We start from the raw sequence: 13616 nt of genomic DNA on the forward strand, positions 1-13616 counted from the left end.
TCTGTGAATATTTTATCTTTTTTTTCTTTAATAAAAAATGACATTAATTTTAAGCTTTCAAATTTGGATTAAACCTAAAGTAATTTTTTCATCAAATCCAACAGTGTGTATCTTTTCACTTGGGGAACTGAGAAGGAAGCATAATGGTTTTCCATAGCAAAACAACTGCAGCAGGGCAGACATTATTTAGTTTATAATGCATGTATATTAAAATCAAAGTGTTAGATACAAGAATAAAGATGGAATATTTTACTTAACATATCTAGTCCCCTTATCTTTAGTGCACTATTTTTGCCATGAGAAACCTACTTGGGTGCATTAGTACAAATATTGTTTCTGGTAATATACTAAATACACGGTTTATTGAAAAAGTATCAATCACTTTGATTGTAACATCAGTAAATCTAAAAATCCTCTGGCCATTTTTATTTAACCCCTGTCTGTGATAATGTAAAGTGGCAAATAAAAGCACAGCCTAGTTCTTGTAGGAAGTAAAAGAGATCTCTTCTGCAGCAAATTCCGGAACTTCTTAATTATACACAGACTTATTATCTGCATCCCCAGTGTTATAAAGTACCAGAACTTCATTAGAAAAATTAAGATGGAAAAATGAAGGCGCTACTTCGCAAATTTCCAGTGGAAATTAGCTGGAAGAAGCAGAGGAATACTGGATCAAAAGAGGGTAATCATGCTTAACTGTGCCCTAGAGCACCCGCATGTATAATACGATTTGCACAGTAACTACCTCTCCTATTACTGCTTGTTTGGAGTATTCTGTGTTAATGGGGTTAGCTAATTTAGTATTTTAACTTAAAAAGACTCTGCTGATTAATAAATGTTGCACACTGTGCTAGTAATTAAAATAAATGGAAGAGTTACAAATAGAAGTTGAATTGTTAAGAAAACATTATCTGAAAATATATGATAATCCCTGTTTATCATAATACAATAACAGTCTGGAAAATATGCAAATTGCTGAAGTTGCAAAGCATATGACAAACTAAGTATAATTTGAAAAAAGTTTTCAGATGTGTTGTATTTGTATGACATAAAATGTAGTAGTCATTTTCACTGCAGCTAAGTCAGAAATACAGTAAAAGATTTTATAACTCTAGAAATTAAAGGATTTTTTAAAATCCTAAATCTTAAAGCAACTTGCATTTTAAGTTTTCTTACCATTACCAACAGGCAGCTCATAACATCGATGCTCTCCAAGTACAGAATTTATTTAGGTCACTGATTTCTCTGCAAGTGTACCTGTCATGCCCAGCACAGGGTAGCACAGCAGCACCACAGCTGCTCATAAAGAAAAGCACAATCTTGTTGAGAAAAAGCCCATGAGGAGCTGGGTGCTGCAGTAATCACACAGCATGGGAGAGGCAGGGGGTGCAAAAAAGAGTGAACCAGTGTGACCAGGACCAGGGTGTGCATTTCCAGCACAGCACTTAGCACAGACATAGCCAGAAGCTGAGATGATGTTTCTGATGTCACACCAGAAGACTACAATAGAAACCAAAGCCTTACACTATTGCTATCACCACACTGCATCTCGTTCTGATGTTTGCTGACTTCATAAAGATGTTTAATAGTATACTTTGAAGTATGAGGCATATTACGAGAGACAGATTTCATCAAAGTTAATGAAAATAATTTACATTTTTGTTCTCTGGAAAATTAGGCCAGCAGGCAGCTGCATGCAACTGAGGAAAGAACTTTCTATGCTTCGTCTAAATCTGCTGGATCCAGCAGTTGGTGTCTCAGACTAGACACTATATTAAGTGGCCATCCCAAAGGAATGGAATTGTCATTCCTATCCAAGTGGAGGGGGAAATCACTTCATTTGTATGAAAAATAGCACAATAAGGTAGTAACAGCTTCAATTACATGAGAAAAAGGAATCATTCTTATTAGGCTGGATTACCCAGTTGCTCTTTCATTACAGAATAGGAAATTCCAGCAGTTGCTGTAAGTAAGCATAGTATTCTGTTTTGGTTTCATTTGTACTGTTTCTGCCTGCCTCAAACTCTCTCACAGCTTTTCCAAATTTTTTCTGCATTTTATCAAAAGTAAGAACTTTCTCAGAGCTTGTAACACTCATCCTATCATCCTGTAAACAACCACTTTAAAGAATCCTGATAATTAGAAGTGTGTGGGAATTCTGAATGTTGTTGAAAATTTCAGGTCCACGCCAACAATCTTTCAGTCTCAAAAGACACCACACAATACTCACTCTGGAAATATACATATCAAGGATTCAGTCTGTCATTTCATGCAAACACAAGCTTTCTCATCAAATGCCGCATACTTCTGCTGCTCATTCTCTCCTTATTTTCTAAAACAGAAGAATAATCAGCATAGGAAGCACTACCAGGAAGAAATAAAGTCCCAAAGTACACAATTACATAGCAAGAGACAGAAATTTGTCAATTCATAATAGACACTGCTGAGAAAAAACTACTGTAGAATCTGAGTAACCCTTTGCTGGCTCCTCCCTGGAGACCAACATCCCACACAGCAGCTGCAGCATTGCTAGTGAGCGTTAGTCCTGGCAATGACCTGCAGCTCTGTCATCACCTTTTCAAGGTTACAGATGTGACCCTCACATGCTTGGTTGAATAAGAAGCACAAATGGAATGATCACAGCCTGAAAATGTATAATACACTCTGCATTTAGTGTGCATGAAGCTGAGAATCATTGATTGTTAGGACATTGCTTCTGTGCATTAAGGATGGCACTAAATGTTTCCTTACCCGTAAGTTAAATAAAGACTCCATATCAAATAATATCTACCAAAGGTGGAGGCTCCAAATTTAAACTGTACAAGACCAAATTTTCACAATTCCCTCACTGAAGAGTCAGTGAAATATTTATTACAAGGTCTGACCTTCTGAAACTGTTGACACAGTGATGTCTGGGGTAAACTTCATCAAATAAAGACCGGGCAATGTAGTCATGCCTATAAACGAAGGACATCATTTATCCTTAGTTGTAATGCATCAACCAAAACTAATTCAGTGAAGAAAACACTTTAAATGAGAGGTAGAATATTAATTACTACCTAGTGATAGGGGTTCTTTTAAATTTCACCAGCAGAAGTTAGATTAAAAAAATGAAAAGAAAAAAAGCACGAATTTAAGGTGAGATGTGAAAGTTAAGCTGCTTCCTCCTCACACCAGTACATGAAAGATTACAGAGAGGAATAGAAAAGGGAAGTATATTTGTACTTGTAAGTGAACTCAGTTATGATTTTGGTATGAAGGAATAAAAAGTGCTATATCTAACTAAATTTAAAAAAAAAAAAGACCACCAAAAACATGGTCCAAAAGTGAAGAAGTAGTCTAAAATATTTTTTTTTTATTTCAAAATTGGTTTTGAATAGAATTTTCATTCAAAGACACTATTAATATTAAATAAGGGGAAATGGTCCAACAATAAAAACATAGAAGCTAAACCATGTAAACACAATTGATTCTGGCACTCTTGTCCCAGTCCTGAAGCTGACACATAGCAATATGGCACTGATAAAAAAGCATGAAACAGATCAAAGATAGCAAAACATCGTGTGCCAGTGAACCAGTGGATCACAGGCTGCTCATGAGGAAAAGTGTTTTCCTTCTCTCCCAAATTCTGGTATTGAAGGGTCAAAGGATTGCCAAGAGCAGTGAATTCAAGGAAAAGGGTGACAAAACATAATTCTTTTTCTAGTTAACTACAAAGACAGAGAAGGTGACTTAGCAGGCTTTTGTTATGATAGGATAAAACAGAGTTTAACAGTCCATTGTGTTAAAAAAAAAAAAAAAAAAAAAAAAAGAAGGAAATATTTTGGCAATACCCTTAGATCTATTGGGACAGATGCCTTAATCCTTTGGGATAGATTATGCCTGTATTTGAGATTTTATGGAAAAGAACTGGCCTGTCTGACACTATTACAGATGCTATGGCTTAGGAAATCAAACTTCTTCAAAGATGATTCCAGTTTTTGTATCATGTTCTAACGTGCAACATATGCTCCCTCCGCTTCCAAGTGAGCCGTGGTACTCTTCTGGGAGAGAAAACAAGTCTCATTGGCATGCAACACCATTTTTTCCTCCCATAACCAGTAAGCTCCCAGAACATGAAAACTCAAACAGTATTTTTTCTTTGGCAAGGTGCATGTGGCAAGACAGAATTTGCATTTGTTTTCTTATTTCCCATTAAAGCCATCTGTTGCATCACATATTATTATTATTATTATTACACGTTCTTCTACAGATTCATAGATATGGATGGCACATGTCACACAATTAAAAGATAGGGTCTCCGCCCCCAGCAGCTTATAATCTAAGGACACAGAATTTAGAAGTATATACATAAAATGTTTTCTAGCAAGCTGTCAGGTTTGACATTTCATTTTGTCAGGCATGAAAGGTTTCTGAAAGCGATGGAATGAAGAAAACACTCTCATAACAATATAAGAAAAACCAAAAAACTTACTTATTGTCATGTATGGGATTTCTCCATTCCTCTCTGGCCTTGGCTGGTGGTGAATTGCTTGATTCTGCTACTCGCAGGGTTGGCTCCAAAGGCTTGTAGCGCTGCCACACCACTTCAGCAGGATTGCGGAAAGGCCCCTGAAAGGTGTAGGATAATGCTAATGTTTTATTTGGGGGTTACAGTTCTTTTCTTTCCCTCTTTTATTCATGGCACATCACTGTGGAAACAGACACAGAATGTTTGGGAAGTGTAGCAAGACTCTTCTTCCAAAATAAATAAAGCAGCTCGTTTTGGTAGAGACTTACAAATAACATAAAGGTTGATAACAAACTCTAAAGTTTCAAAGAGAGTGAGAAATGTGCACTCCAAGTTTACTTAACTACTAGTACATACTTAGTATTTTAAAAAATATATTGTTAGAACTGATTAGGAAAACTCAATTTTTCCTTAGAAAACAATAGTGGTGAAATAAGAAACCAGCATGAACTATATCTAAATGCTGCTTAAGTAGAAAATTTAAGTATTTTACTTTGTGTAGAATAAACCTTAAAGAACATGCTCTTTTCAATGTAACTATAAAGCTACCTAGAAGGGAACTTAACGCATGACTTAAGATACAATTCTTCTAACAGAATTCAGACTCATGACTTCAGCAGTATAGGCATACAGTCCATTTTCAGAAAGTCTAATTTCACATGAACTTTGTTATTGTTAAAAAATACATGTGTCTTTTTTTTCCAGAGTATATTGTTTAATAACCAATTGTATCAGTATCTACCATTTAACAACATGGATAAATCGCAGCAGGAAGTCCTCTCCTGTGCTGCTGGAGTGACATATCCTATATGTCTCACTTTTAGTATTAACTCTTAAGAATTTACCTGGAATATAATTAGTGCCATGTGCCACTCAGGACAGTTTAATGGCAACCCTGGACTTAGAAGTATTACTAATTAATTTTTATTTTCATCAGTGTTGATCTTGCAATGAACTAGTGAAACCTTTTGGAACTCTAAACAGACAAAGAATCCTAATCACAGCCTTTCTTCTTAAAGACATCCTTCTTTAAATAGGTTATCACTAACAAGTCACAGCTGGAGTTACTGCAAGCACTGAGTGAAGACTGTGGGGCTAATAAAAAGAAATGATTCACGCCTCATTTATGTTCACTTATGTTTTACATTAATAGAAACCAATAATAGGAACCAGTTACCATAAAAGTCATGGACCGTAAATAACACAAATGGCAAATAAGTATCATCTAGTACTTTTCACAGCTGGACAGGAGGATTGCTATATTTGAAAGTAGTTAATGGATTTTTATTGGAACTTTACTTTTTAAAGGCACAGCACCAAGGTTTGGAGATCTTTTTAAAGGTCCCAGTAAGCAAATATGCATATTTACACTTCTTGTAGGTATTTTCTTTCTTCTGTTTTCTAAGTCTGAGTAAAAAAATATGTTCAATTAAAAAGAAAACAGAAGTCTTTAAAAACAGAATGAAAAGTGTTACCACCCATGAGAAAATAACCAATATTAGAACAGTTCATTAAAACTAGTCAACAGTGTCTAGTAATACATAACCTGATGATCAAGTCATCAAAACATTTAAAATTTATAATAAAAAAATGAATATGCTGTTACAAGATGTTTGCATTAAGTGGATACATGGAGGAAGGAAGAAAGAAAAGTACACTACCAAATAATACCAAGATAATATGTTTGCTTTTAAAAGTAGTCTTTCAGAATATCGTATTTTTTCTTCATTGGAAAACACTGACTCATATTCCTCCAGGATAAGAGCCAAATCAGATATCCAAGCAAGGGGTTTTCCCCATCTTTAATTTTTGAGACCTAACTAGGAGTTAGATACATAAAAAATCCTATATGAGTCTATAGTTCAAATAAAATTACAACTACTAATAGAAGGAGAGGGGGAGGGGATGTAACTAAGCAAAGGTCCCTCAAAACATGGCTGTGTCATCACTAATGAAAGCAGGGTATATATATTAGACTACTAAGAAAATTCTGAGCATTCCCTGGAGATTTTTCCATTCCTCTGAGCCATGTACTTGAAGAAATTTACTTAGCAATATGGACCTCAGGAATGTATCTTAAATGAAGACCTCTAAAAAATCCATGTGTCTATTTCCATTTTACAAGATCAAGACTTGTGGAAACTGTGGTAGAATGGTGCTTAAAAATTTTTCAAATTGACAATGCTTGCAAGCATTTCGGGCATCCTGCTTCAAAATGGAAATCTTCCTGGGGAGGTCAAGCTAGGAAGGGAAGAGAAGGAATCAACCAACAATTTTTACACCGAAGGAAACTCACCCAGCTCTATGCTCTATGTTTGGAATTTGTACTGAGTACCATAAATCTTCTTGATACCCACTGGTTTGCCAAATAAAGGTTAGCAGATCAGCATTCTTGGTACTTTACCATAACATCAGAAACTCATGATAAAAAATACAATCTGAATGAAATTATGCATTCCTCACTGTCCCTATTCCACAACAGATAATAGCATGCAAAAAATCTAAATGGTAGTGTGCATTCTGTTATTAATACCTTTTAAAGAATAGATGACTAATTTTAGCATTATCCGTGTTTCTATCAAACTGTAATTCTAGTTAACTCAGTAATAAAAATGATAGATCTAACTATGTATAAGCATCATTAAAACCTTTCTTTTAAATACACTATCTTACACACACCGAGCTTACCTATTAAATGCTAAATACCCACTTCCTAAGAGAAAACTGAAAGATAGTCAATTTTTTTTTCTTTTAAACATATGTAATTGACATCCTCATATAAAATATCCAAACCTATGGGCAATAAAAATTTTAGATACCTGAAAGAAAGTAACAAGTGGCTCACAGTGAGCCAGACAGATATTAGAAAAAGAAGCTTGGTGCCAAAAAGTATTACCACAAAGAACTAGGACACAAGTATATCTAGTAATTAAATTTCTTATTGTCACACCAGACAACTTTCAGGATGGTGTGTTCTGATGGGTTTTCATTTCCAGCTGTTTCATCAGCTCAAACCAGTGTCCTTTTTCTTAGACATACAACCCTAAATTGTCAAAGTGTTGTGCAGGGATTTAGCCGTGTGACTCCCATTAACATCAATAAGAGTCGGGCAGCTAAATCCACGCGCTGTGCTTTGAAAATTTACCCCACAGTGTACATCCCAGGGTGCTGAAAGGATTAAAGTATTATATAGTAAATTCCCTCTTTGAGGTGCAGAAAATAAACAGAACTCTTCTGTTTTGTTCTAAAAGGCTATCTGTGCATGACTGCTGTGCGTGAGTCTGAACTTAGAAAGGTCTATAAAATATTCCAAATCCAAGCAGAAGCTTCTAAGATACTTTGTATACAGTAAACCAGTTTTGCAAGAGCACCTTAACAATGGAAGAACTGTGAGTTCCTTATTTATTTAAAAGCCTGATTCCTGCACCATGTCCACAAGGCAAAATCTTTCTTATCTCCTGAGAGACAATGCAACCAGTCATATCCTGCTCAAGGACTGTCATAGCCCCCTTGGTCCCAGAAGGTAAAGCTATTATGTCGTGTTTATGTCAACTGCAAACTCCCTGATCACCCAAACTGCTTGTTGGCTCACTCTTTGTCTCAATTCTAATGTGAGTCAATGAGGTCGTTCTATGAGGAAGCTCAAGCAGTCAAGGTAGGGAGAACACAAGGAGGGAAGGACAAATGTGGGGAAATGCCCTGAAGTTGATTCTTACTGTTAGAAGCAGTGGGCTCACCTCTATTTCTCCAGAGGTGTTCTCACAGGCCTGCACCTTCTTAAAATCATAGAATCAAAAAGGTTGGAAAAGACGTTCAAGATCACTGAGTCCAATCTTTGACCAGACACAACCTTGTCAACTAAACCATAGCACTAAGTACTATGTGTGATCATTTCTTGAACATTTCCAGGGATGGTGACTCCACCAGCTCCCTGGGCAGCCTGTTCCAATACCCTTTCAGTGAAAAAATCCTTCCTGATGTCCAACCTGAACATCCCCGGAATAGTTTGATGTTATGTCCTCTTGTCCTGTCACTGGTTGCCTGAGAAAAGAGACCAACCCCCATGTGACTACAACCTCCTTTCAGAGAGTTGTTGAGAGTGATACTGATTCGAGTAAAACACCATTAAAGATATACATACATTGCTTATTGCTCAAGTTGCTACATTTCTGCAGATAGGTGATAGCTTCACTCAAAGTTACTAAGAAGGACTCATTTAGAAGCATTGCCTTTCTAAGCAAGACACAGGGAAGGAAATTTAAATATAGAATGAAGTACAAAAAGGAAAAGTGTCAGAGGTTCTGAAGAGGTTGTGTCACTCGAAGTGAAACCAGATGGAAAGTGTATGTGTGAGCTAAATAGAAGATTCAGTAGATTGGGCAAACTAAAAAATTCTTCAGAATAGAGGGAAAGACAGAATATTCCTATCCCAAAAGTAAAGGTTATCAGGCACCGACTGGCAAAAGCTAAATGTCACTGTCATCAAGTGTGGAACACAAAGGTCTTAAAAGTTTTTCTGCTGTATATATTGGTCACATTCCCAGCAAGTTTTGAAAATAATGTGCCAAAAGCTGTTTTGCCATCTTGTGAGCCATTCACTGGTGCATTGCCTCACAGATGTCCATTACATTACAGAAAAGAAAAAAATCTACCTGCAACATATGGTGACATCAACTGAAATTAAAATTGAGACCATCATGGTTGAGAATGGAAGCTGGGCAACTTCGCTATGATGGAGCACAACATGTAGAAATAGTTGCAATTACAGCTGGCACACACCTATTGGACATGGGAGGGAAGGAACTATTCTGAATTGAGAGGATGCCTCAATCTTCATATGGAAAACAATTGCAAACAGAGGAGAAAGTTATCACAACTACTTAATTTGTCCTACCGCCTTTCATTTCTCCTTTTTAAATTGATTTAAGATTGTAAAGTAGTATTTCTAGCTATAATGAAACATAATATTGATACTCTGTTATATTAGGTCATACCTTGGAAATATCATAAATTATGCTTTTATCCCAAAAGGACAAAAACAATATATAAAGAACCATATTTCCCTGTTTTTACATAACACATAGATTTCTTTTTCCTTAAGTCAAATCTGTGTTTAAGACTTTATATCTTAAATGCAAGCACTAGTTTTATATTTAAAAAAGAATCCACAAAATGGATTTTCAGACCTGGTGATCCAACTTGAGATATTCTGTGACTGTGATAAAAGATGCGAGCAAAAGCTGCCTCAGAGTCACTGGAAATTGTTACCTGAGGTTTCTGTCTGTCAGTAGGTAGCAGAGGCAGTTCTGTGATGAAAGCTGGAGGCTTTTTACAAGTTGGCCAGTCATTGAGCCCATAGGCAAAGGGACTCTTCACTTGCTGCTTTCTGTGGGTCAGTGGCTTTGACTTCCGTAGCAGCAGTTCCATTGGATCTGGGGATTTTCTGAATGGTGAATTGTAGATGCCTGGAATCTGAGCAGAAGATGGGATTATCTTTGACTTCAACTCATTTAAATTTCTACATACACTAGGAACAAAGTCAGACAGTAGCACCTGCAGCACTTTTAAAAGTAAAACAGTCATTAGTTAAGGAGAAACAAAGAGAATTTATGGAATACCAAAACCCAGTAACTGCTTTTTTCCCAACAGAATAGTCACAATAAGTTCCTGAATAACTATTACAATGTGTTTGGTCTTAATGGCATAAAACATATGAAAAACAAAAATTTAGTACAATGATTTCTAAATTGTGACAAAAATTGAAAGGTTCATTTGTCACTGAATTTGATATTTCTTTTTTTTTACATCACTAATTGTATCGCTAGTGTAAAACAATATAACAATTACTAATATAAAACACACATTTCAAATTCTGCTCTAGTAATCTACATCATTAACAATCTGTGAGTATCTGGACAGTCACAATTATGTGACAGACTGTTCCCCAATCATACCTATATATGTAGGGATTTTATCAGTTGTATATAAACAATTCCCAAATAGACATATGTGAGTTTACTGAATTAATTATGAACTGTTAAATATGAGAATTCCTATTCCATATTGCACAAAGCCACTAAATTTCCTATAAAACATATAATGTATGATTAAAATACACAAAAATAAATTTAAAGCTACTGAGTTTCTTTAAAGATAATTATATTTTCCACAACGGTATACTAAAACTTTAAAGTAGACTTGCTCAGTTAAAATATATTGTCCTTTGCTTTTATTATAATTCTAATTACTAATAAATCTTGAATAAAAACAGTAGGAAAATAAATCAGTTTCAAGATGCAGGGAAGTTAAGGAAAAGAGTAAATGTTTAAAATCTTGTATTGCTCCTTTGGAACACTACTGAGGACCCATGAGAAAACTATGTAGGGCATCAGCCTGCCCACAAAGTATTAAACTCTTGGGGCTGAGAGGATTGAACACTCCCCAATTAGCTCTAATGCATTTTTCATTAACATATCCTACTGGGAAGTTCCAGTTCCTTGTGTCAAAACAATTAAATAAGGCACATATAAAACATACTGTCTAATGGACAAAAGTATTCAGAGATGGCAGCTTATTCAAAACACTGTTGGGGTGTTCAAAATTTTATGGGCTACATTCTTCAACTCTCTAAGTGATATGGATCTAATGACAATTTATTTTGTTCCTCTGTTATATGTTCCCCTCTTAGTGCAAACCCTACAAATAATTTCACTAATGGACTAAATGTACTACAGTGGGAAAGAAGACACGAATAGAGGTAAGTGGTAGAAATATGTATGCCAAACAGCCACTGGTTGTTCCTCCAGCTCTTCAGGACGCCAAATTAGAATGGCAGGGATCCATGCTTCAAACAGCAAGCAAGCAGAATCACTGGAGTGAATGTGGAATTCCAGGTCCATCTCTATGATCTGCAAAGCCCAGCTGCAACTTAATCTTTGGTTCTGCAAGCCTGGCTCTTACTCACATAAACATCTCATGAAGTTACAGATTCTCCTTGTGCTGTTATTATTTTTGTAGTACTTTATGCATTGTTATATTGCAATTTCCTTATCAACCCAGTAGAGTTTTGCTTGTGAACACTTGGTGACCTGTAAGTGCTGCATAAAGACAAGTTCCACATCTTGTCTTGGAATTTATTGCACTCTCCCACAATTATTGAATGCATTCACACCGTATACTTGTTACACAAGTTCTCTCAAATATAAAATGCCACAATCAATACAAATGGAATACAAATGGAATACATTAGATTCATGCAAATTAGATCCCTTGCTGGAGATACTCAAAATCTCTATGCCACTGTCATTATACCTCTTCACTCATTAGTCCCATCACAGCCTTTGGATCTGCCTACATTCTGACCAATTAATTTTTTGCTTTCACTATGTTGATGACAGTAAATATCCAAGTAATAGCCTGTAACTACCTTTGTTACATATTTCACTGAACTGCTCATTGGATTGTTGCTTCATTTTTCCACCCCTTCCTGCCCCATCCATACTCAGCTGTGGAGATTGTGTTCTAGCCATGCCACAAGCATGCAGAAGTTCCCAGCTAGGGTGAGAGATACTGCTCTCATGGTAGGTCTGTGAAACACATATTTTATAGAAAGTAATAATGGCACTGAAAATGTAAATGTTTTCCAGAAGAAAAGCATCTCCATGCGCATCTCTGAGAATCAGGGTGAGCCAGAAGAAAACACCAAGGCATAATAACAACTTTCTAAAGTTGGCAGACATGGATTTGTTGATCAGTAGCAAATTCTGATCAGGGCTGTATCTGCCCAAAATTTACATCCCTTTTTAAGCCTTTTCTTAAAAAAAATTTTTTTAAAAAATGCTGAAGAGCAAATTGAGAAGGAAATATTTTAATTTTTTTTAATTTAAAAAAATATTAGATTATTTCAATCTACATAGCACAGGTTTGGGGTTTGGGTTTTCTTTCTCCAAAGTGGAAAAATGCAATATCTGAGATAATTTAAATGCTTTTTCTCTGAAGAATTAAATGCAAGAATAACTTTAAATTGATGTGCTACCTGGGCACTTCTTTTAGTCACACTGAGAGATAGTGTAAGTGTTTCCATGAGTAAAATGGCTTTCTGAAACTGCATTTTGCAATCTCTATTAAAATACTGTACATATTCTACTTTGTGCTTCTTTGATTAAATGTTTGGCAGTAACAAAAAAACTATAGTTCATAAAGGGTTCAAACACTGTGAAATGCTATGGAATATCTCTAGGTGCACTTAAAGAATTGGCTTTTAGCACTTTTAATGAAACCAAAATTAGCTATAATAGATGTGGAAATCCATTGATTCAGTGTCTTTTGATTTATTATTGCTGAAAAGGTGTCTTAACAAAGAATCATCTTTTGTTGCTCTTTTTTTACATACTGTCAGGTTAAATGCATACAGATACTATACCAACTATGAAAATGGATTTGGAGTTTAGGGAGGCCAGCTGGACACTTTAGAAGTTTTTGCTTCTAAAACGGATGAAACTCCTTGTAAGATCTGGGTCAAAACTGATTATAAAGTGCATATTTAAATAATGATTTTTCAAGCAATCCTTGCTAATTACTTTACATTTTAATTATATATGTTCAAGTATTCAACAAGACACATGGCAGAGCAATCAACAGAGTTAGTATCTAGACAGATAAAATTAATACTAATTTACTCTAAATTCCCCAAGGTTTGTGGTAAGGTTAGGCCTAGATTTAAAATTGGTAAAGTTTGGTAGGAGAGACAAGGGAATGAGTTTGATTCTACTCAATCTCTGGAAAAATTGCTTCCCTTCTTTTTTTAAAAGAGCTCCACAAATTTTGGTCTTGTTTTTGGGATTTCTTGCACTGTGCACTGTGATGATGAATGCCCTATTCACTCTCTCCTCTGCAGGGAGCTGGCAATCTACAGAAATCTAAGAATCTGGGGGATCAAAGTCTTTGGTACTTAATACATTTGCATATCTTCTTGAGACAAGTACAATGTATTAAAAGCATTACTTCATTTTTTCCCTACTTTAATACAATATTCTCTCAACTACAAAACCATTGTACTTAATACTGCTTTTTCAATGGTAGAAAAGTATCTGTCTTGGATATTACC

The 13616-nt window shown here is 35.5% G+C and overlaps 1 protein-coding gene across 1 annotated transcript in view; it reads right to left on the reverse strand.

Annotated features, from left to right (window-relative positions):
* SPATA17 (spermatogenesis associated 17) overlaps positions 1–13616 on the reverse strand; it is a gene marked incomplete at its 3' end in the record, with an annotated part of 85674 nt that overhangs the window by 24015 nt on the left and 48043 nt on the right. The window contains exons 7-8 of the mRNA XM_082276980.1: positions 9779–9982; positions 4475–4611 (exon numbers count right to left, since the gene is read on the reverse strand). Of these exons, the coding sequence (XP_082133106.1) occupies positions 4475–4611; positions 9779–9982 (341 nt within the window). The remainder of the gene's footprint in view (positions 1–4474; positions 4612–9778; positions 9983–13616) is intronic.

The sequence above is a fragment of the Coloeus monedula genome, assembly GCF_965178545.1.
Source record: "Coloeus monedula genome assembly, chromosome: 2".
NCBI classification, from domain to species: Eukaryota; Metazoa; Chordata; class Aves; order Passeriformes; family Corvidae; genus Coloeus; species Coloeus monedula.